This window comes from Conger conger, chromosome 3 (genome assembly GCF_963514075.1).
Source record: "Conger conger chromosome 3, fConCon1.1, whole genome shotgun sequence".
NCBI classification, from domain to species: domain Eukaryota; kingdom Metazoa; phylum Chordata; class Actinopteri; order Anguilliformes; family Congridae; genus Conger; species Conger conger.
In genome coordinates this window covers 20714669-20739576 of record NC_083762.1, presented here as the reverse complement: position 1 = coordinate 20739576, position 24908 = coordinate 20714669, and the positions used below count along the sequence as shown (strand labels likewise).

General features: G+C 44.7%; 1 protein-coding gene across 1 annotated transcript in view; it reads left to right on the top strand.

Moving 5' to 3' along the window:
• Positions 1-24515, top strand: part of si:ch73-211e3.1 (mastermind-like protein 2) — a 70524-nt gene extending 46009 nt beyond the window's left edge. The window contains exons 3-5 of the mRNA XM_061233898.1: positions 19490-19606; positions 19859-19931; positions 20968-24515. Of these exons, the coding sequence (XP_061089882.1) occupies positions 19490-19606; positions 19859-19931; positions 20968-22004 (1227 nt within the window). The 3' untranslated portion in view covers positions 22005-24515. The remainder of the gene's footprint in view (positions 1-19489; positions 19607-19858; positions 19932-20967) is intronic.
• Positions 24516-24908: the final 393 nt, after the last annotated feature.

Sequence of the window (24908 nt, the reverse complement as noted above, 5' to 3'; positions counted from 1 at the left end):
TCGGTTCATACACGACCAATCAAAATAATTTGGGTCTGTTTACGTCTATTTTTACATTTGCTGAAGCATTAGTTGTTGTGGTTGTGGTGCGCTGTGGAACAGGCCCTTTAGGTGTGGCGGTGTAAGTGAAAGAGAGCATTCACAGTTAGCATTCACGGCCTCCGCTCTACTCTGCACAGAAGTCAATCACAGTACCCTGTCCTCACCCCTCAGGGGGAAAAAAGCAAGGCAAATAAGGGAAAACAAGGTACAGACTTTTAACACGACTACCAAAACCAAGGATCACTTGTGATCGCATACAATCGTCTCAAACAAACAGTGTAGTTCCTGGGTTTGACAGAAATTGATGAAATTAAGCTGGGTAAAACCTGGCTGCTGGGGTAAAGTTGAATCGCAATGGTGGGGTGGTGTGAAAACGTACTGTCCACCGTAATGCAAGAGAAAAAAAAATTAAAAAAATCAGCCGTTGGTATTTGAACTGGTCACTGGTGACTGTTGCTGGTGTCATAGTGGTCGGCCAGCCTTACTTCATCCTCCCCCCGCCCGTAACCCACAGCCAGACGGACTGCCCCCGCCTGGCAGGCATGGAAAGTCCTCCTCCAGCCAGCCTGTGACTGGGAAAACACATGGAAAACCAGGATTTGCTCCGGCCAAGAGGCTCCACATACAGTGAGCCCCTTTTAATAAGCCTCCGCTACTTAAAGGGGGTGGTTGTTCGGGATTTCCCTGAGGGTCTGAGTCCTCGCTGGGACTCCAGGTGTGTCTGTCTGGGTCTGGCTATGTGGGGTAGAGAACTTTTGGGGTAGAGAACTTTTTTGCAGGGAGGCAAGGCAGCTTTCAGAACTGAAGAGTACATTTTGGAAATACTCCCATCTGGGCCTGTGTTGAGTTCTACTCAGTCATACAGGGACAGAACCCAGGGCTCAGGACAGAGCAGTGCAGGGCTGCACATGTGTTTACAGAACAGTTGTACTCCGTCTCTGAAGTGGAATGTTTATCATGTTACACAGTGGCGTGGGCCCACTGTGTTCAGCCTGAAGTTGAGAATAGTGTTCAGTAGAGTGAGTGTGTTGAGGCTGCTGTGTTCAGGCTGCTGTTGAGAATAGTGTTCGGTAGAGTGAGTGTGTTGAGGCTGCTGTGCTCAGGCTGAAGTTGAGAATAGTGTTCAGTAGAGTGAGTGTGTTGAGGCTGCTGTGTTCAGCCTGAAGTTGAGAGTAGTGTTCAGTAGAATTCTGTAAGGCTGCTGTGCTCAGGCTGGTGTGTTGTGCGTGTGTAGAGCTGATCTATTCAGCCTATGAGGTGGGGAGCGGCATTCAGGGAGGAGTGGTGTGGAGCTCGCGGCCGGAGAGAAGTCCGTGTCAGCGCCTTTCTTTAGCTCCCAGGGCTTTTATTTGCAGAGGAAGGGAGAGGGGGGGCGGGGGGTAGGGGGTGGAGGGGTGGAGGGGTGGAGGGAGAGGGGGATTGAGAAGGGAGGGAGGTGCAGGCAAATTCTTAACACAAATTCCCACCAGCATTTTCAGGAGAATGAGACAGCTACTGCACCACTTCCTGTGGCAACTAGAACCACACACATGCACACTGATACATAAATATTGACAAAGATAAATACAACCTAATGTACTCTCCCCCACTGTACCACCAGAACACACGCACACGTGCACACTCACACACTCTCACACACACACACACACACACACACACACAAACTGTTCATAGACAATCGTCCATGAGCACTAGAGAGGCCATGCACTTTCCAATGAAAGTATTCCATTGTTGCTGTTCAGGTAGCAGTTTGGTAGATTAAATGTACCTGCTCTGAGAATTGACCGACCAGAACTGACTCAATCCTCCCTCCTCCCGCTTTCTCTTTTTTATCCTTTTGTCTGTCTCTCTCTCTCATTTCTCCCTCTAGTCCTTTGTCCTTTCTTTCTCTCTTGAACTCCAGGCTCCCTGATTACTGAAGGCAGCTCATATTTAATTCTGTCACTTTATTTCTCTGCCTTTGCAGAGGAAGAGAGGGGAGGGGAGGGGAGGGGAGGGGGGGGCAGAGACAGAATGGAGGCAGACAGACTCAGACAGCAGTCTTGGCGACTGAGTTCTGGAGCACCGGACAGAGGGGGGTATACACACACGCACACTCTATCTGTGTAGGCAGCCACAAACAAAACACACACACACACACAGACGCACATACTGACTGATACAAGAATATAGACACTATCCGACTTACACACATTCACATGTATACACACACAGATACAAAACAGGCACATTCACACACTACACACAATCACACTGCCTCTGATTTGTATCGGATTTTGGAGTTGGAGGTCACCGGCTTGGTTCCAAGAATGGAAAAAACACAATTTGTTTTTGACGGCAATAGAGGTCGCATAGCAAACATTACTTGGATTTCCTGTGGTTGACAGAGGCTTTCCAAATGATAGGAAAGGAAAACAAAAACAAAACAAAAGCCCTGGTTACTTTCCCAATCCCTCATTGATTTGCTCATGTAACCTGCTGTCGTAAAGTGAGATGTGATCAACAGAAAGTTTGTAATGTCTAAACATTTGACCACACCCGCCATTTCCCCACACACTTGCCATTGTCATGTATAATAGTCTCATATTGAGTTGATTGGACATATTAATTGTAGCTTGCATGTACTTAGCCTCTGCAAGAGGTACTATTAACCACTGTGATGCAGTGAGTGACTTATCACTTTTTGCAAATGCCTGCCTGTGAAAGCATTAAATACTTCTAATGTAACAAACCTTAAAAACACAACTGTGAAAACATACAATAATGTCTATTGTATCCTGATTTTTTCTCCTTTGCCAAAAGGTATTTCAAACAAAATCAAGGCAATTACTGGAAATGCTGCTGAAATGTTTTAAAAGTCTTCTGGTTAATTATGTGTTAACACTTTGTTGGGAAGCAGGCTAAGTAAGCTGAGAACTTTGTTCCCTAATTTTTCATGTGAAGTCAACTTAGTATATGTACAGGATAATGTATACAGTCATGATATAATTTGCAAAAAAGAATATTTGTATATATTTATGCTATGTATATTTTGCCAGCTACTTAATTTAGATGCTTGCCTTTTTCATTGGATGAATATTTATTGGTCACAGAATGGTCACTCAGCATTCTGTAGCATGTAAAGGGTTAATGAGGACTCATTGTTATATTTATATCTCATTATGCCATCTTTGAAGTGCAATGGTAGTAATGGTTCAAAGACATTTAATTGTTGTACATTTACCTTTTTCAGTCAACCTATTGTACAAATTGGTCTGGCTTGATTTCCCCCCTAACAATAAAATCCAATGACCTGCTGTCATGCTGGTAAAGGTTGTTTGCATTCTCTCCTTATTGTTTTTGAAATAATTTGCATTGTACCACACCCCTTTCACATATTGTACGCAAAAATCAAACTGCCCATTTACATGAAATCGAGTGGATGACAATGTGTGTTCAGATGGACTGGACAGCACTGCTGTTTGTCATTAGCCCGTGCCGTTCGGTAATTCTGCTGTGCGTGGACCCTCTGCCGTGGAGCAGACTCTTCTGCAGTCCCCGCACATTTCCCCAGCGCAGGCCCGGAGAGCCGCCTTTTCGTCTCTGACCCGCGGCGACGGCTCCGGTCTCCAGACGGAAGCCTTGCAGGACCGGCCTTGGCCCATCCATTACGGCGGCGGCTGCCCTGCCCAATCGCGCCGCTCCGTCCCGCGCCGGCCCCCATCCGTCCTGCGCCGTGTCGCTCCGCTGACAGCTGCCCGCTCCGTCCCCGCGCCCGCCCCAGACAGCACCCCGCTGCTGAATCAGTGCTTTTCCCCGCTGAAAGTGCTTTATTATACCTGTGTGGCTTGGCTTTTATATTCCCCTCCATCTTTCTGCCCCTTCAATCTATTCCGGCTGACAGACGGTAGTTTGTTGTCTTTTCTCGCCTTGTCTTCAGACGTCCCGTGGAGAGATAGCTGGGCGGGAGGGAGCTGGGGTGGGGGCTGGTCTACAGGGGAACTTTTCGATCCATTGTGCCACATTGCAAAGGAACTAAAGTGAAACTGGTTTCTGTTCCGTCTCCAGGAAGCAGATTAAAAATGATAGGCGTGCTGTGGTAAATAGGGAAGTATTGTCTTAAGCAAATAGATGATGGTATTGATCGTAAAAAGCTGCTGTAAAGTTTTCCTTCCTGGGACTCTGATAGCTGTGCAACATCTTCAACATCTTTCTGTTACTCCCCTAGTATTTTTTTTGTTTATTTGTTGGGGTGCCAACCGTAGGTGCAGTAAGAAAGATGCATCTATTTCCAAACAAATAAACTGGACACAGTATGGATCCTTTCGTACATGGAGAGTTTGGGCGTAACGCAGAAGGTTTTCCCACATAACACCGTTTGAGGGAGTTATGATTAGAGAGTGGCACTTTACTAGTTGAAGGTGAAAGTCTGTTCTAATAGCTTTCTTAAGCAGTCTTATGGAGGTTTTTTGCCAATGTTATCACACAATGGAAGAGTACTTCTAAGTGAAACTTGAAGGGCAGGTTTGGAAGTAATGATTCACATGTTTTCAAAAGAATATCCTGAACTGGACTGGATGCAGAAGCTTTGGTTTATTTGGATGTGTTTGTTTACCTGTGCTTTTGCATGTGCCTGTGTGTGTGTCTCTGCCTAGTCCTGGGGATTCATTTCTTGAGAAGAGTCTTAACTGGAGCAATATACTGTGTGACAAGGCCCTGTTACCTATGATAGAATAGAATACTGAACTTCTTAGAATACCTGATTCTGACATCAACATAGCTACACACACACACACACACACACACACACATACATGCATGTGCACATGCTAACACACACACAATGCACATGTCCTCACAGACATACAAGCAGACACATGCATGCGCCAACAGATATGAGTTTACACAGATGCTGAAGTTCTCCTAACACAAGTGTGCAATACTAATGCAAATTATCAGGCGGTACAATCCACCGGGATAGGCCTCTGCCGTCTTCGATGAAGAAAACAAGGAAAAGTACGTGCAAAACAAACTAGTTCCAACAGCTCCTTGAAGGCTAGTCATAACAATGTGGTTTTGTGTTTGGAAGTTGCTTGTCTGACAGCATTGGGCGTGTGCCTTTCAGTGAAGCCCTGTGATTGGCTGAATGTGATGCAAGAGGGAATGTACTTCTACTCTCAGAGATCTAGCTGTGTGGTGTAAAGGTTAGGTCTCTAGCCCATGAGTGTACATCAGGGGTTGGGCACTAATCTTATACCCTTTAGCACTAAACAGCACATACATTGCACTAGCAAAAAAAAATCAGCTGAGTCAATGTCTCACATGTAAATCAGGTTGCCAAATTAGATGCGTTGTAATGTGTGTTTGAATTGGCACTGTACACAGGCCGGTTTGCTAAATAAAGCATGCTGCCTGTGCTTTGTGCTTAGCAAAAAAAAAAACTGTTTCTGTTGGTTTGATTGTTTTCCAAATAGAGATCACACAGAATGTTCTTAATCTTTTCTTTCATCTCAGTCTGAAAGATGGGCCTCTCCCTTCTGAAAAGCAATCAGGTCTGAAAGGGCTCATTAACAAATAACGATGACAGAAAAAGCTACAAGTAATTACTTTCTATCTTCTTCATTGTTGTTTTTGTATTGGTGGCATCAGTGCATTTGTTACTCTTATTGTTGTTTATAATAATTGTTGCTAATCAATACTTCACCCTGGGAAGGTAGATTTAAAAAGAGAAAAGGTGCAATAAAGAAATAAATAATGACAATGGATTAACGCGGCCTGTGAGAGTTTAAATCCCTCTGTCCTTGTTTCACCCTGTTGAGCCATAGAGCCAGGGTGATATGGGGTGTGAAAAATGAATGTCATAGAAGATAGCCTAGCTTGAGTCAGACTCAAATGAACAACACGCGTTTGGCTATGAACAACACAATGCATGATTAGATTATTAGTGAAATGTAAACACACTGTTTGTTCCATGGTATCTTTAGCATTAACCTAATTCATATGGGATTACCATGGGCTACTGGGGGCATATGGGAGGGAGGGAGAGGAGGGGCCAGTGGACTGGGGGGGGGGGATTAGGACTTGACATTTCAGCTTCAGCCAAAGGGCAGACTATAGCCTCATAAGTGGTTGTCTTTCCATTTCCTTGCTTTTCTCGACCATAGTTTTTGCATTTAGACCAATTAGAGACCGGTGCATTACTTTAGAAGTTTAGAAGGAACATAAGAGAGAGACCACTCAACTCTGCAAGAAACGTCAAGCAGTTGTAGCATGTCCATGAGGATTTATTAAGTGCCACACTGGCCCACTTCCTATTCCAGATGTCTGTTGGATGTGTATATCCCACTGAGAACGCCTTGAGGTCATGGTGTGAAGTCTGTTTTAAGGGGGCTGCTATAGAGTATAGGAGGGGTGGCTAACCTGGTTTCAAGATGTCTGTCAGTTATCTGTGGCAGCATACCTTGATAAATGAGGTCAATTGATTAGACCAAGCCATCTACTCTGGGTCTGGAATCTCTGAATTAAAAGTAAACTGCAGAGCTGCCCAGGTCCACGGTTGACTGGCCGTCACGTCGGTGTACATTGAGTATGTACACTCAGTGAGCACTTTATTAGGTATTTGTTAGACTTATTTTCTTAGACTTTTTAAGTTTTATCCTGCCGTAGCCTATGTGTACAGAGATGCTCTTTTGCATACCACTGTTGTAATGTGTGGTTATTTGCATTACTGTCACCATCCTGTCAGCTTTGACCAGTCTGGCCCTTCTCCTCTGACCTCTCTTATTAACAATGCGTTTCTGCCCGCATAACTGCTGCTTGCTGGATGTTTTTTGTTTTAGTTTTTCGCTCCATTATCTGCAAACTCTAGAGACTGTTGTATGTGTAAGCAGTTTCTGAGTAACTCAAACCACCCTGTCTGGAACCAACAATCTTTCCATGGTCGATGTCACTTAGATAACATTTTTAACATTAACATTAACTGAAGCTCCTGACCTGTATCTGCATGGTTTTATGCATTGTACTGCTGCCACATGATTGGCTGATTAGATGGTCGCATTAATAATGTGCTCAGTGAGTGTATATGTTAAAAAGCTCAACATTCTCAGAAAATAAATGCATCCGAAAGGAACCCTGTGAACCCTCTGAAGAACCCTATCTAGTTCAAGGGTCATTTGTCAGGCAAAATAGTCCTTTGTCTGGGAGCCTTCATGCTTCACACTTATGACAGAGGGTTCCATAAAGGTCTAAAACAGGTTCCTCTTTGGAGACGATCCAAAGAACCCTTGGCGGAATCTGGTGGAGGGATCCCGAGCGCCTGCTGGTTTGACGTGAGCGTGGCAGCGTGAGGGAGCCCTCCTGGGACACAGGTGAATAATGAAGAAGGCTGGTAATGAGTGGGAGCCTCTTCAGATGCTTGCGTGAGGGAGACTCCAGGGAAAGCTGGCTGCTGCTGAGACAGATTGCGTCGCTGCCTGTTCTCTCTCTGCTCTCTGGCTCTGCAGACAGGAAGCACTGGAGCTCCTCTCTCCGTTGACTGCTCTTGAAGAATGGATGATGATGGGGGGGGGTTGGGTTTAGAGCATTTCATCATGATTTCTCAGACCCCATGGACCCCTGAGAAGGTGTACACGGTAATGGGGTTTCTGATTTCTCTCTCTCACTGCTCTTTCTCTCTCTCTCTCTCTCTCTCTCTCTCTCTCTCTCTCTCTGACCTCTGTCTAAATTGAAGATGAATAATTAATACAACTCTGCCTTCCTTTAATGGCTTCACACAACAAGAGCGGTGTGCTTATATACTCACACATGGATTGACATTCCTTTCCGCCATCTACCTCTCTTCACCCTTAGTGTGGCTCAGAAGGCAAAGTAAAATATTGCTTTTCTTATTGCTAACATTGTATCACTGTGCGTATTATTAACAAACCGATTTCTTATTACCATTATATTTAGCCTTATTAGAAGTGATAGTGTTTATGGCAGTGCTGCAGTCATAGTGATGAGCTAGATCGATTAGTATGATGGATGGATTATGAAGGGAGATGTTTAGGAATGTGTAACCGTCGTGCTAAGAGGGACACATCCATAGTAGTAACACGGTCCACAAACAAAGGTTCCCTAACCACACGAGGAATTGTGCTTTATTATTTTTTTATGATGGGGGTGTAGGTCCTCGATGAAGCACAGGACTCTGGCCAGTGGCTTCCGGCACAGATTGTAATCTCTCTCAGGCACCTGCTGCAGGTCCACGGACAGTGACCCCTCTGCTTTCTTGTGAGGGAGAATGCTGGAGGTCCTCGCACTGCTGTTGTTAGATAAACTAGCAGGAGCAGAGGAATGCACTTGAGCTCTCCTGCGCTTGCTCGCTTGTTTGATATGTCTTCAGGCCAGACGGCCATGATACTGCCTGGGATTCGGTTACATATCTCCCAGGGTGCACTGCAGGCTGAAGCATGAGTAATTCATGTCAAGGCGTGGGTGGATCATGGTCAGGATATAAAGTGTATTTAAACGGATCTTTGTGTGTGTGAGTTTTCTTTTAATTGAAACCTGTGCTCCAGCCATAAGCCCAATCAATTCTCATTCTCTACCACATTCACAATACAAATTAATGTGGCAGAGACAAATTCTCTAAAACACCTGTATGCAAAACAAATATTGCCATGGTCAAGAGTGCAATATGAAATTATATTCACATTGCATTAAATACATTTTTCATGGTCCAAATACTTACAAGCCTCATAAATGAGTCGAATAAACCTTGAATTGTCTCTTTGTAGAGGCAAAGTGTAGCCCAATGAACCATAAACCCCACCCCCACCCCCTGCCACGCAGCAAGATTGTTGCTTTGAATATTTAGTGACTCCCTTGACACAGTGAGAATGCCAACATCCTTTGTGTTTATGAATATGGGCGAAAATGTGTGTGTGCGCACAAGCATGTATGTGAGGGGAGCTGAATCTGCCTTTTGGTGTTTTCTGAATTGTATAATTGGATCAGTTTTATAGTGGAGGTTCTCTTTTTCTCTCTCTCTTTCCTTCTCTCACTCTCCCTAGAGGAGTTCACCAAGCAACAAAGAAAGAGGTTCTTTCTGCGCTTTGAAACAACAGCTGTTGACAATGAGAGAGAGAGAGAGAGAGAGAGTAGAAGGGGGAGTGAGAGCGAGAGAGAGAGAGAGAATAGCAGTGCCAGCAATTTCTCTTTACCTTTCTCCTCTCTCTGTCCTTCTCTCTCCTACCTCTGTATCGCTGCCTTTCCCTCTCTCTTGTAGCCCCCCCCCCCCCCTTCCCTGTGTCGCTTGGCTAGTGAAGAGCACCAGAGAGAAACATACATTTAATATTTTACTAAATACTCTGAGTACAACAAGGTATAAAGATCTCTACAGTGTTTAGACAAATTCAACACTTGACCCTCTACATTAAATAAAACTTTGTAGCGCTGTTAAACCCCACAGTACATTAGCGCTTTTAAGGTTAACGCGAGCATTTATCAACAGGGGGTCATGTGACCTGTCCACACGAGTGAAATCACAGACTGCACAAAGTAATCAGGTGACATAGCAGCTTTGTTAGTGTGTGCCATTCATTCTGGTCTTTATAGTGGCAATAGCAGGACTTCTAGTCTCAACTGAATTGCTTGTCAAATGAGCAGTTTGTGTGGGTGAACTGATTCAGCAAACATTTCAGATTGCCAAGGGGGTAGCTTGTCTTGACAGATGATCATTTTTTGAAGCGCACACGTGAACTGAGCGTTTCGTAGATCTAGAAAGCCCAGCTATGCGCACTCGTTTCGATCAGGGTGGGTGTTCGCATTTTCAGTTGGCGCGTGGTACAGCGCGTAGCAGTGGGCAGAGACGGTGGATGCCGGACATGCTGTCTTTGTTGGAGCGGAGAAGCTGAACTTGTCCCAAGTGACCTTGCCCCAAGGAGGAACGGGGAGGGCGGCTGCAGCGGGCGGCTGGGGGTGGGGGAGCTGGACTCGCAGATGGCAGGAGATATCAGTCCAGGGTGATATGGAAGGGCCTACTTAGAAAAGAGCACAAGCGCATTAACCTCTGCTCTCTCAGAAACAACTGCTGTTCACTTTGAGGAAGGGAGGGGGGTGGAAAAGGCTGTCAAATAAATGTACAGATAGACGGGAAGATGGCTGGTGGATATGTGCACAAGCTGCCACTGGAGCGGTCGTTTTGTGTGCGTCTCATTGAGAGCTGTGATCAGTTCTAATTAAAATTGCCCACGTAGAAGCGGTCTGATTCTATTGAATGCCGCTCATTCTGCTTCAACAATGGGCTGTTTTAACCAGCTGCACAGATCTGGGCCTCTCAGTACAATCATCAGTTGGGTCCCACCTCTGCCAGGGATTTCTGTTGATTGGGAGGCAAACATAAGCGACCGGAGCCAAGGTGCAGTCAGCACCAAACAAAATCAGAACCAAAGAAAGTTCCCCTTCTCCCTTGGTCAGAGCAGTGCTCGTGCTGTGCTTTGTCATGTTTTGATTTCCCGTAGAGAGATGAAAATACGCTTGTTAAAATTCAGTTGCACCACAGAAAATGTCATGCATTTTCTTCCCGTGGATAATTGCAGTTACTCAAAAAATGTGTTCAGTTACAGGTTGTTTTCAGTGGCATAGCAGTCATAACAACAACATATTTTGACAGTCATTGTTACTCATCACATTTGTCCTTTTGCTGGTTATGTACAGGTTAACAGTAATTGCAGTATGACTGTCAGGAAGTCGCAAATGAAAAACTGGAAAGGAAACCCAGATGTAGGAGTTGAAGCAGAAATATCTCTGCGCTCCTGTGCAGGGAAGGCAGACAAACGAGGGTAATGTGAGAGTGATCTGAGACTGCTCATACACTCTCCTGTGGCTCAGTCATATCTATAGGGCTGCCCACTCTCACCTCCCTGCAACTTGGCTCTGCCAAGACACACCTTTCTTTAGCTGAGTGCTGTCTGTGTGCGTGTGTGCCTGTGTGTGTGCGTGTGCCTGTGTGTGAATCTGTATTTCTGTGTCTGCGTGTGTTTGTCTGTATGTGCGCATATGTGTGTGCATGCAAGTTTGAATGTGCATGTGTGTAGATCTGTATTTATGTGTGTCTGTTTGTGTGTGTGTGTGTGTGGGGGGGGGGGGGGGGGGGGACTATTTTTGAGTGTCTGTTAGTTTGTTTGTGCATGGGGGTCTCCATTTAAGAGTGTGGCTGTTGTGCATGTGTGTGTGTATATTTATGTGTCTGGATTTGTGTGTGTTTGGGTCTGTATTTAAGCGTGTGTGTGGTTGTGTGTGTGTGTTTGGGTCTGTATTTAAGCGTGTGTGTGCGTGCGCGTGTGTCTGGCATGCACTGGGAGAATGGAGTAGAGGGGAGGGGAGGGGGGTGTGCATGCCAGTAAAAGTCCGGGAATTCAGAGCGGTGTTTCAAAGGATCCCAGGATAGTTTACAGGCTTCAAAGAGGCAAGAGCTGGAGGGGAAAGAGGGGCATGGGAGACTGGATATCCCCCTCTGCCTCCTTTTCTCTCTCACTCGTTTCTCCTTAGCCACTCTGAATACCTGCTTCCATTCCTTTCTGTCGTCCATGCCTGCCTCTGCCTGTTTCTGTCTTTCTCTCGATCCATCGTTTTATTACACAGCATGTCTGTCTCTTGTGGAAGGCACCTGGGACTGTCCAACCAGGACTCCTCTAACAGAAAGAGGGGGTTGTGCGATGTTGCGGTTATGGTTGCCGTTGCCCCCTGGCCAAGTGGCTGCCAGTCTTCCAGGCGCGGCCTTGTGGTTTTGGCCGGCAGAGTGGACGCCCTGGACATGTCTGCCGCCCGAGAAGTAGGTCAGGCGTCACATTCGTTACCGTCCCCTGGCCCTGCGTCGTGCCCCCCGCTGGCACCCGCAAGCCCTCCGCACCGGCAGACCGGTCTGTGTCACATCGGGTAGGGACTACCGGCCGCGGCCAGAAGGGCGCACTCGCTTGACCCAAAACCTCGCCATACCTGGCTCTAGTACTGTACATACTGTAACTAAGTCTATGGCATCATGGGAAGGCCACGTGGACATCATGTTAACAGTCGTCCTAATTACTCAGGGATTACAATAGGCTATGCTTGTTGTGCTTCCTTTTTCAAGAATATATGGTTTATATGTCTCTCCAGGGAAGTGGTGGGAATACCGTGCTGCACTTGGTTGTGTTTGGAGCCACGGACAGTAATTTGGACCATGGACACTGGAGTCATGAATGGACAGTGCTCGTGATCCAGCCCTTCCCTAACAGCTGGATCAATTCCAGTTCTCTGAAACCTGTTTGCAGAACACCCCTGTCTGTGTCCCAGTTTTCTGGCTTTGAGCTTGAAGCAAGGTCGAACAAAGTAACATGACAGAAACACAGAGCTTTATTCACCAATCGTGTTGCAGAGTGGGCTTCCTTCCCTGGTAGGCTTCTCGCTCTCTATGGCTCTCTTCTTGGTTTGCTATTGCAGTTTCCCATAGTAATTAAACATTCATGCTGGTTAAAGATGTTGACTACATGCATATATAAGCTATTCCTGTTTATGTAAGTGTAATACTGTGGTGACGATACAGCGAGACAGCAGGAGCATCAGCCCTCATTACTGTAACATCAACAAGGACCAAATTGACAGCAGATTGATGTTCGACTAAAGCGTGATTCAATGCCTTAACGTTTTCATGGTATCGTGGCAATAAATAGTGTTAATATTCATAAACACAAAGGATGAGTGTGTAGCATGAGAGAAATGACAGTGGGGAGTCGAGAGCTCAACAGACATTCTCATTCGTTGAAAGAGAGTATCCATTGGTGTACGGGAGATTGTGTATCAAGACCAGATATTTGTGTATCAAGACAACCTGCAGCAGCTTTTACTGTGGTCAATTATCTTCCCATGGTAGTATTAGCACCCCCTTGCTTTTTGTAATTCAGCACAAAGGCCTTGTTTTGTGTAGTTCAACATACAGGCAGGTCATTAACGAACACCTCAATATATCCAGAGGTCCTGGTATGGTGCCTGTATTTCAAGAACTTTCTGCTTATTCTTTTCTCAAGCAAAACATTTCTGAGGATGTGTTAGTGATTTTCATAATTATAGTTACCCCGCTGAGTGTGCTGAATCACATTTTAGAAATAAATGGCAGATTCCTCCATGGGCGGTTGTATCTTGCGCAGAGATTAGATGGACTTCCTTCAAGCTCCTCCACATGCTATTACAGCCCGTGAAAACCACAACCAAAATTGACAAATGAAATGGGGTACAGATCCTATTAGAAGGGAAGCAAAAGAGCGATGAAACGACCATTGAAGACTGAGACAATATGCAAAATCAATAGCACGTTTCGTTCAATTTGTATTAATTCAAAGTACACGTGCACTATTTTTTCTTTTTCTTGCTACAACCATACAGAATGCAGCATACAACCTCTACGTTAACCCGTGGAACAAAGCCTTAAATAGCCATACCACAACAGAACTGAGGTAGGCTATAACGCTACATGAATAGAGAATTGGTTTTTTTTTTTAGAGCGGTAGGCCTATTTACGTAGGCAGACTTCAGCTTGTGTTTGTGCATGTCTTGCACTTCTCATTAAATCCTAGCTAAGAAGGAGAAGGAAAGTGTGGCAACAGGATGCACGCACACACCAGAAAGCAAGTAAACGACGGCAATCCCGAGGAATACGAGTTCACAAGATAATTAGCGTTCCTACAATAGCATAACTCAGAAACCAAACCCCAACCCCCAGCTCAAATGCGCTAACCCCAAAGAAATTAGCAATAGCCAAAGGGGAAAAAGCGCCTTGATTACACCACCCGAGCAACTGTGTAGGGAGATGTGCGGGATACAGCTTATTAATGTGTAAAGTACCTATAAAGTTACGAGGATAGATAGGCTTGATAGTAAATGCTGGAGGGGTACGGACTATAAATGTTTTTTTAGCGGTCAGTCATTCATGGAAGTGTCATGCTTTATTGTTTCTGTATTTACATCTATAGTGGTGAAGACAAGTAGCCAACACATTCGCATAAACTATTCTCTCGAGAAAATATAATATATTTTTTTGGAGATGGATATTATAGCTAAAATCTTAATGATCAAATCAGTGTTCATGTCTTGATTTTATATTATCATAATAGGTGTGGGGTTGGCTATCTGCGCCTGTACCATCAAAAGGTGTAGGCTGCTTGAATCTTCAGCGATTCTTGCGAGATTTAGCCCACGTAGGCTATATCTCCATAGTGGAGACGCGTGCGTTACTTGAAAAAGATGGAACAATACCAAGTATTCGCCCTACTGCCGTGAGAAGGTAGTGGGGCGTGTAGTTTGGCTGTGTGTGTGTGTGTGTGTGTGGAGGGAGGGAGGGATGGGGAAAGCTGCTTCATCAACAGATCTAGGGCTGCTGTTTGCTTTGGCACGTCATTGAGTCCACTGCAATGCATGCTCTGTCTGATTAGGACGGTCTTCAAAGGATATTATCATTTCATTGTAATGTCCAAAGATTATGGTAATGTCTAATTGTTTAAGTGCGAGTTGATTCCTGCGCTCCTGGCATTCACGTTAGACTACACATCAAGGCTGTGTGCGTTATTTCCTTTGTTTCGTGCGTGTGCAACCGCAAGAAGAGAGCATGGATTTTGGTGGAACGAAACATCTTAATTTGACTAGTAGCCTACGCTGAGAAAGGGTGATTGACGTGCTGTTATAGGGTGACAGAAACAGACACTGCAATTCACGGAAAAGATAAGCGCCACTCTTGTCCCTGGCCGCACATGATGTGTGCCTTCCATCCTGAAAGAATGCGATCAAAACGAGCGAGCCGGCAGACAGAAGAGGGGATCCAGGGACACCATCTAGCGTTCATCGGGAAAAATGCGGCGCTTGAACAAGACAAGGGTGTACGTTAAAAAAACAAAGGCATGCATTTAGGTTAACAGTAGCCAATTGTCCAAACGACGAAACAGCCCGAGTGCTTTTCCATGCTTAGTAATACATATCTGGGAACTGGTTTAGGAAGGCTTTGTGAACACGCCTTGTATAAATGGGTGTGGGTTTGACAAGATGCCAATGCTCTCTGTGTACTACTGATGGAGAGCGTAGGGAGTTGGATAGAAATAAAATGACGCCCAAGTGTGGAGGACTACTGATCATATATTCCGTCACTACAGTTTCAGAACTACCTTGATGCGCGGGTGTGGCAGTATGACAGTGTATTTAAATGATTGATCGTTTAAAGTTTACACATGGGTAACTAATGGATAACGTTTAAATACATTTTTATTGCACACAACTGTGGGTGAGGTTTATTGAGCGCAGTCTCACTCAGCAGTGACCACAACACTGCGTGCGATGTTTATGGAGATAATTTTACCTCTCACCCCGGGCCCTTTAGCTGCGAAATAAATATATAGGGGACTGGCGGGTTTATAGCCTCTGGACACCTTTCTGTTGAGAGTAATCATTTGAGTCTATCCTCATTTGTTCATGGCGTTTGATCAAAGCAACTGGGATTGAAATAACGGTTTTAGGAGACAGCATGAATCTTTGTTTTACCCTGTGGAGTGAAGGCCTGTATTGTACCATAATTTTAGTCGACCGCCGTCTATCTCTAGGGATTGTGGTCTTCTGAAATTGGGAGTATTTGGGAGTATTTAAATTTCTATGCATAAGACTGTGTATAACAACTGTATGCACAGACAAGAACGTGTTCTTATCCATATTATCGTTATTATTGTCGTTATTCAATAATAATGTTCGGGTGGAGAATTTTCTCTGATGATCTGGTGTTATATCACTACTGGGGCCATATGTCAGCAAACGAGATATGTAGCTACTGCGGTAATTTACCCAGTAAAGCTTTTGCAATAAAAATTACCATATGGGTTTTTCTCCTGAGACGAAATTAAGTCTATTCAACCATTTCAGATAAGTTACAATGGTGTGTACGGACGCTTGCATCAGTTACAAACCGTAAAGCAGTATGATAGACTACATACCGTTTTTTTTTAAAGAGATGGAGATGCATGCATATAAATTACATCCATCACCATAGTCTAATACTGACAAAAAGGTATTTTGGACTAATCTTTTTCTAGCAGTGAAAGGAAAAAAATGTTTTCAACGAAAATAAAAACCTAACTTTTGTCTTAATTTTTTAAAGAGGATATGAATATGTACACCAAAAGTGAACTTGTCATTAAGCTAAATGCCACGGTATTTGTAAGCGGTTGCCCTCTCTAGAGGAGTGCCATCTGGTGCCATCTAAGACCGTCGGTGGGTGATTTACAGGAACGCGTAAAAATCATAATTTGATCTGCAATACGTTTAAAGTAGTCTGTAAAGAATCCATTGTCATTTTTAAAGATGGTGCCATGGTATAAATAATAGTATCATCTGCATAGTGGTGTAATTTTGCTGGGTTTAATCCGATATCATGATCATTTATATAAATAGAAAACAAATTATCCCAAAATAGATCCCTGAGGAACACCCGTCTTTCCTATGCAGAGTTATCAGAGTTATAATTGTCTATGGACACACACTGAGTTCTCCCAGACAAAATAGTTTGAAAAGCAATTCAGCACAGGGTTACTAATACCTATGTATTTGAGTCTTTGCAGGAGAAGACCATGATCCACTGAATCAAACGCTTTGGATAAATCAATAAAAAGTGCAGCACACAATTTTCATCACCCAGAACAGTAATAATATAATTTGTGACTGATATGGCTGCAGTTATAGTACTATGCCCTTGTCTAAAACCTGACTGAGTTTGACTAAAAATATTATTATCTGACAAAAGGTGCTTTAGCTGTTAGTTTGCAACTGATTAAAATATTTAGCTGTAACGGACAGTCTGGAAATAAGGCGATAATTATCCAGGACAGAGGGATCTCCAACTTTTAATAAAGGAAGGACAAACGCTGACTTCCTGGAGCTGGGAATCACACCATAGCTTAGACTGAGATAAAAATGGAGGCATAGGTCTTGCAATCAGATCTGCAGCAGTTTTTTAAAAATACGGCTCAATTTGGTCAGGACCAGCAGACCTTTTACGATCAAGACTTGATAGAGCTTTGTAAACTTGAGTGGGAGAAATGGGGGGAAAATGAAAACTATTTCCAGGGCAACTTAAGGTGGTGGCTACACTGTCTACAGAGAGACTTGAGAGAGTGCACACTGCACAGCCTGCAGTGATAAAATGCTTATTAAAATCTACTATATTATGTTAACCCTTAATTTTGCTTTGATTTACTTTTATAAGATCAGGAAGAGTAGAGGGTGTCATAGGCCCTGATGATCATTTAACCAACTTCCACATTTTATGTGGATCATTAAGGTTCTCATTTATGGATTTAAGGTAGTTTAAAATTTATTTTATTTTTTTAATCAATTTAGAGCATTTGTGTCATAATGCCCTATAATGTACCCAGTCCCCAGCATCATTACTTCTTTTAGCTTTGGCCCATGCATTATCTCTTTCTCTGATAGGGGATGAGATAGATTAATTAAATCATGGGTGGTCTTTCCCACTGACTCTAAGGTGGATGCTTATTAATTAGGGCCAAGAAGGTTGTTTTAAAATAATTCCACGCCAGGTCAACGTCCGCCATTTCACAGACAATGTCCAATTCTATTATACAGATCATGCAAAAAGGCTTTCTCATTAAAATGTTTTTCATTTTTTCAAAAAATGTGTCCGGGCTTAGTCCACTCCACTGCAGTTATCCTAGTTTTTTTGAATATGTAATAAAATGTGTAGGTTGTGATGTGGGCATAGCTCCAATAATGTATTCCACACTGAGCAATTGGAGCTTACATGGCAGAAGTCCATGTCTACTAAGGCTCTTACCTTTGCACCCTCTTCTTTGTCCTCCCCGGCCTTTCCTTTTGTTATTGTTTCTTTGGTGCATGTTGGGAAGAGATTTATGATCGGAAGAAAAGCCTTCTCTGTCGGATGTTGCAATGACAACCGCCCCGGGCTCAACATCAGAACAATTAGTAATATTATTACGAAGTTCCCCACCGCCTCACCAGGCAACCGCCCACACGCACGAACGGATGAAAACAACCAAATATGAACGCGCCGCTTACATTGTCTGCGTTTGTGTGTGCTCCACTGGTGAGATGCTCATTCAAAACCAACAAAACACTGCTTTCAGTGCTCTAGTATCATGCAGCAGCCTGTAATTTCTTAGAGAATGCCTGGGGTTTTCTGAGAAAGGGGGTAGGAGGCAACACATGATTGAGCAGGCTATTCGATCCCAAATGAAACCAAATCTTTATGTGCTTTATACCATTAATTCTCATGATGTTTGAAAGATGGAAGCTGCGGGGGCAGCATGCCCTGAAAATTGTGGAAATACCTAACCTTGCACAGAAGACAGGTTTAAGCTCAGAATACACAAACACTTTTCACTCTGGTGCTTTTCCAATTCTGCCTGGCCAGGAAAGGGATCAATAGCCATTACCAACACTAGTGCTGACAAGTCATTCATTTCCACTGCAGTGAGCAGCAATACTCCCATCGGGATGTCATTTCTGCGGCCACGCTAGATCTGTGCATAACTTATCATACTTTGCACATGCAGAAATGTGTGCAAGTAAATAGAGATGTATGGGATCAAAGGTATAACACATCAAAGATCCGGGATTTGTATTGGATGCGAGCAGATTTTCTCGTTGCCTTCTCAAAAATAAATGAATAAAAATATTGACTGGATATTTTATTTCAAAAGTGTAAAGGTGGCTCAGAGTACTTTACATTTTCTCATTTCCTGTATTTTTAGCTTGCCGTTGTGCATTTATTTCGCACACACTATATGGTAACATGGGTGTTTAAGCAGAAGGGGATTGTGGGGTTTCAGGACGAGAGAGGAAGTCTTCTCCATGTGGGAATGCCTGATGGAGCGGGCTCCCCAGGGCCAACACAAACAAACGTTAGGCTCTGGAAACCCGCCCAGCACAGTTATTTACAGCCTGCTGTCAGGAAAGGAAGCCTAGCTGGGTCAGAAAGGGCAGAGGCATTTTGTTTTGGTCAGTTTGTTTAATTTTTTTAAAACTCTCTGGTTCCCCTTTTTTAGATGTTGCTGGATGTTTGTTGATTTACATTTTGTAAGGCCTCAAATGAGGAAGGATCCATTTAATTCATGGGCCCCCAGCTTCTCCATTTCCCTAGTTATTTCTTTAAAATGGAAATATCTTCATTCGTGACATACTGTAGCTGTTAGTGTTTTTCCCTCCAGTTCTTTTTTATTTACAGATTTGATAAAGTACTCTTTTCCATACTAATGCTACCCCATGTGCTTTTTGAGACAGTTTGAAGAATGGATTGATGTGCCTTATTGATTCGTTTGCATGCATGTCTACCATTATTTAAGTAGTTTTGACTGATGGTGAAACAAAGTTAAAATGTGCTCTTGAGTCTTGAGTTGTGCCTCCCTGACTCACACCTCTCCGTCTCCCCCTCCTTTCTCAGGACCAGAGCCCCGGGATGGTGCCTCGGCTCCAGGACCCCTCCGCCGTGCCTCGGCCTGGCCAGAGCAACTACAACATGCTGCTGGAGAACCAGCTGATTAGGAAACAGATCCAACAGGTAAGCCAGACACCGACAGGCAAACTGAGGGACGGCCATCTTTCTGAGTGCTCTCAGTCAACGATTTCACCAAATTGACTGGCTTTGTCCACATGCACATGTACAGTGTAGCACATGTGCGCGTGTGTGTGCGTGCGCGCATATGTGTGTGCTCTCACAGTAGATGGGCTCAGTTCAACTTTGGCAAATGGCAATGTGACTGAGTAAGCATGCCTGTGATGAGTGACAGCGTGATTCATCGGTGTCTTGCAGGAGAAGCAGAGGCAGATGGAGCAAATGAATGGAGGCCAGATGTCAGACTGCCAGCAGGTGGCGCCATTTCAAGGTGAGGACACCACAGGCATTCGTTTAAAAAAGGAGCATTCAGAAGACAAATGTGGAACTGAACTTAGCAGTACAATCTGGAGGAGGATGATTGAATACTGATGCAGAAGGGAGGGAGACGGTCACAAAATGAAATTGCTTCACAGAGATGGGTTTGAGGTGTCAACAATACACAAGATAAATACAGTACACACCTTGATGATTGTGCTGAAATTCATGCTTCAGGCATCCCAGCAGGTAATAAGATAAAAACATGGGCACATTTGGAAAATGTCCGCCCTGCTGTATATATGTTTACACGATTAACGCTTTTCACACATATTTGGGTTTAAATCCAGTATTCTCCTGTTGTACCACCATCACTGTTGCCCTCAACATGATTATATTTTGATATTTCACATTGTTCAATATATGATTATATACTGTATAATACTGAGGCTGGAGAGATTATTTGAAGCCAGCGCTTAATGGTAGCCAGTTCCAGTTGTATGCAGCTCGATGCCACCTTGTCGTAGTGTTTCAAATCAATCTCATAAGCAAACAACACTCTTATGTAGGGATGTGCCTTTGGCTCAGATTTACGTATTTGTAAGTGGCTCCAATTCTTATTACTTTACCACGAAAAAGGAAGCTGCAGACACATGATCCAATACATTAAAGTACATTAGTAATTTAGCTGACATTTGTATCCAAAGTGACTAACAGTTGAGAACACTTCCCCATGGACCAATGTGGGGTTAATGGCCTTGCTCCAGGGCCCAAGAGTTGAACAGATCCTATCGTGGTTACAGAGTGCTCGAATCACAAACCTTTTGGGTCCCTATCATGCACCTCATTGAATATTCTTATGATAGCCATGCACATTATACTTGATTTCCCTTCAGCCAATTTCAGAATGGGTCTGTAGGCCCCATGCATTAATTTCTAGAAGGTCATTTATGATTTTTAGGGAACCAGTGACAAAATAGAAAGGCCAAGATAAAACTCACACCTTGTTTACCTACCTAACACTTTCTGTCTCTCTTCCCCTCCTGTAGGTGTCGGCCGTCCCCTCCCCTCAGAGTGCGGATTCCCCATGGGGACGCCCCCAGCCAACCCCTCCATGCTGTCCCACAACCCCATGCTGTCCAGTCGGATGGGCCTGCCTCCGGGGCCCCTCCACCAGCCAGGCCGCGGCGGCGGAGCCTTCATGGGCAACGCCGGCCCCAAGCAGGCCCTCTATCACCCTCCCCAAGAGTTCGGTATGCCCCTCCAGTCAGGCCAGAGCATGATGGGAATGGGCGTACCTTCTCGACAGCCCACGCATCACAGCCAGGCGCCAGCCCGGTCGGGAATGCCGGGCCCTTCCTTCCCCGGCGGGTCCTTACAGCCTCAGCACCTTCGGCATGCCCTTCACCAGGGCGGCGCCGTCCCGCGTATGGTGTTCAACCCCCAGCAGCCATCACAGCCTCAGTCTCAGCTGTGGCAGCAGCAGCAGCAGCAGCAGCAGCAGGGGCTCATGCGCATGGGCTGCAACACGCACATGGACCCCGGGCTCCACCAGCATGCCTTCCCGGGCAGGGGGGCGGGTGGGGGGCCCCCTCAGTTCTCCCAGCAGCCCCTGCGCTCCGGCATGCCCGCCAACTTCCCCCCCCACCAGACTGGGGCTCCTCTCCCGAACCAGGTGGCCCCCAACCTGCCCGGCAGGCACATGCAGAAGCTGCCCCCAGGGCACCCCCTCCCCTCGATGGCCCAGCAAGGCTTGAGGCCCCGGGGCCCCTTGTCGGCCATGGCTGTGATGAAACCAGCGCCCCTGGGGATGGTGCCGCCCACCCACGGGATGGCTCCGCCCAGCTACTCCTCCTCCAGCAAGCACCCTCTAGGCATGGGCTATGGCAGCGGCAACCCAGGACATAAACTGGCCCCGTGCGAGTGTGCCCAGCACCAGAGCAACGGGGGGGTGCCTGGAGTGCCGGGCGGAGGTGGGGGCGGTGGGGGAGGCGAGGTGGACTTCATAGAAACACTGGTGGGCTCCAACGAGGACTGGCTGAACAATCTCACCATGATTGATGAGTACCTGGAACAGAACTCATAGTAGGGCCTCCTGAGCGGCTTGGCCTGGGACGCTTTCCAGGGACAGGGCTGCGTTTCGGGAATGTTCAGAGCCATACACGACAGGACGTTGTGTGAACTTGGTGAGGAGCGATGCACTGCAAAGGCCCCCAGTCTGAAACTTTACCCTCAGGCCACTCCCTCGCTCCGTTGGTCACTCCAGGGTGGGGAACGTGGTCACGCTCGCAGACGGGCAGACGGACAGACGGACGTGCTCCAGTAGTTGTTCCTCTGGATGCTGTGGCCACACCCCAAGAAGCCATCAAGACAAAGCTCCTTGTCCGGTTATGTCTGCCAGGTGTGTTGAGCAGGAAGTGTAGCAGGTCTCCGAGGTATCTGGCCCAGAGGGAACGCTCACTCTTCATGCCACCAAGGGTTCAGTGTAGACGCTGTGATCGGCGGTGATGAAGAGCACAATCTCCAGCAGTACAAACAGCTTAGTGCTGTATCTGATTCATGCAGATGTAGACATAGTCCTGATGCAATTCACAGGCAACACCGATTCCCATGGCCTCCTTTGTTTCCCAGCAAATCAGATTAAATAACCAAAGGAGGTCTAATTAATCACTTTGGGCAGACCAGGCACGTGTTACACTTCAGTGTATTGCCACAAAATCGTTTTAAACATCAAACATGTTATTATGAATGGATGCCATATTTGACATTTGTTGTGACTGAAGGTCTTACACCATTTTAGTTTGTTCCCAAGCCAAAATAGACACAAGATGTAATCTCAGTAAAGGATGTACTGAATGAGGTTTGATACTCTGTGCTTCTTAACTGTACAATGTTGTGAACTCCTGTGTTTGGTATGGTCTTTTCTCTTCTGCTTATTCGTCAGTGGAAATCTTCCTGCTGAACTGACAACAGATGAAAATTGGCTGATGTATGTTTGTCACCTCAAAGGTGATGGTACTGTGGTTCAGATTGACCAGGGTCCCACAATCTCACCTGTCACCTCAACTGGTGGCCCAGTATGATCCTGAGTGAGCTGCTTTGCTCTTCATACCGTATCCTCTCAACTGTGATTGGCTAGGGTTCCCATGAGAAGCTACTGCCAATCATGTCTGAAAACAGAAGTGAGGAACATGAGAAAGGCAGGCACCTGTATTCTGGAAAACTGCCGGTGCACAAAGGGGACCGCATTAATGGTCCTGTCAGTTCTGTAACTGTTTAGACTCATGTTTTTTTATTGTGAGTGGAGGGAAGTTGGTCTACAAGGGGCTTGTACATAATAAACTATTTTGTAAATTATGTTTTCCTAATCTATAACATATTAAAAAGGAGAAGTACACATATTTATACTTCTTTTTGTGCAAATGAATTCTGAAGGTTTCTTTGTAAATAGAAATGAAAGTAAAAACAAACAAAAAAAACAGTGGTGTAAAAAAAGCATTGATATTATAGCTTACATTGAAATCTGTTTTACAATAGAAGAATCCTTTATTTTAATTTGTTTTGAAAATGCAGACAATACAGTTAGTTTTTCAGTAATACTGTGTATTACAATGTTGGAATATTTGTTATGTTTTTGACATAACACTGCTCCTGGTACTCTGGTTTGGCCCAGGGTTCTAGAAAGTGATGGAAAGATTCTGGAGATAGCAGGCCCAAACTCTGCACCCAACACTCTGAACTAGTTTGAGGTCCAGGATCACCTGGATTCACCTATTAAAGTTGTCTTTTGTCTTCACCCTTGACCCCCAAACTCCACACACACCACTGGCTGGGTGTCTCAAGCCTACCAGCAAGACCCTTATGTTTAAAGAAAAACACACTACACCCATACTGAGGAATGACTGATGAAGCATTTCACAGACATGGATACCACCGGTCTCTTATTACTTTGAAGAAGACACAGAAAGGTACCTCATATGGACTATTATATTTTTTTTGCAAAACTGCAAAATACCTGGATTAGAGACACAGGTCTGTGGCTGTGGTGGGATACCTTGGGAACATTCAGCAGCCAAGGAAGGGTACCGGACGGTATATTTCCTAACAAGGGACACTACTGAAACATGGGGTCAGGGATTTTCAGCTTAGGGTGAACTGCAAGTGTTGATATTTCTACAACCCTCTGCACACTGCCTCCATTGTACAATACTGAGGTAACATGAGTAAGTACTGTACGTCAATTTAAATGAGCACCTGCGTTCCATATTTTATCTCGCACGAGGCGTGTAATTGTCACTCAAAACTACGGATTTTTTGTTGAAAGTGATTTGAATTTCAGAGGCTGAATGAAAGAAACAATGGATGCAGCGTGCCAGAACTTAACGTTAGCTGACTGTTCTAGAAAAGATCCCGCCATACCCTGTTCCCACAATCCTTTTGTGCAGTTCACCCTAACTCTGGGTGTCCCTTCTCTTTTGGTTCTGTAACCAAGGAGATTATTATAAGCCATTACAGTTTGTGAATATCTGTGATTTATTTTATTTTTGTCTTGATATTTTTTAGATTTTAAAAAATAAAACTGTATAAATGGATGAAAGGCTCTGTGTCTTTTTTCAAATTGGGCTTTGTTTTTTCATCCTATTTCTGCTTTCTTAGCTTGATTGTTGTGTAAAACAATGCTTTCAATGCCACTCCCTTTTCATTTCCTTTTAATCACATAAACACACATTCATGCCTCCTGGTATGCTGCTTACACCCTGCTTTTTTCATGCTTGAACTTGTATACCAATTATTTACCTTTGGGCTGTTTTTGGTTTGGCTGCCTTACATGACATAAATTAGACACATAACCCATTCATTTTGCTGACGTTCCTCAATGTGACATTCCACATGTCTTAATCGTTTTTGCTTCAGTATTAATCACAAAGTAACAGCAAGAATGTCTAGTGGTTAACAGCATAATTAACTGTGGTCACAAGTCTAATGCTTT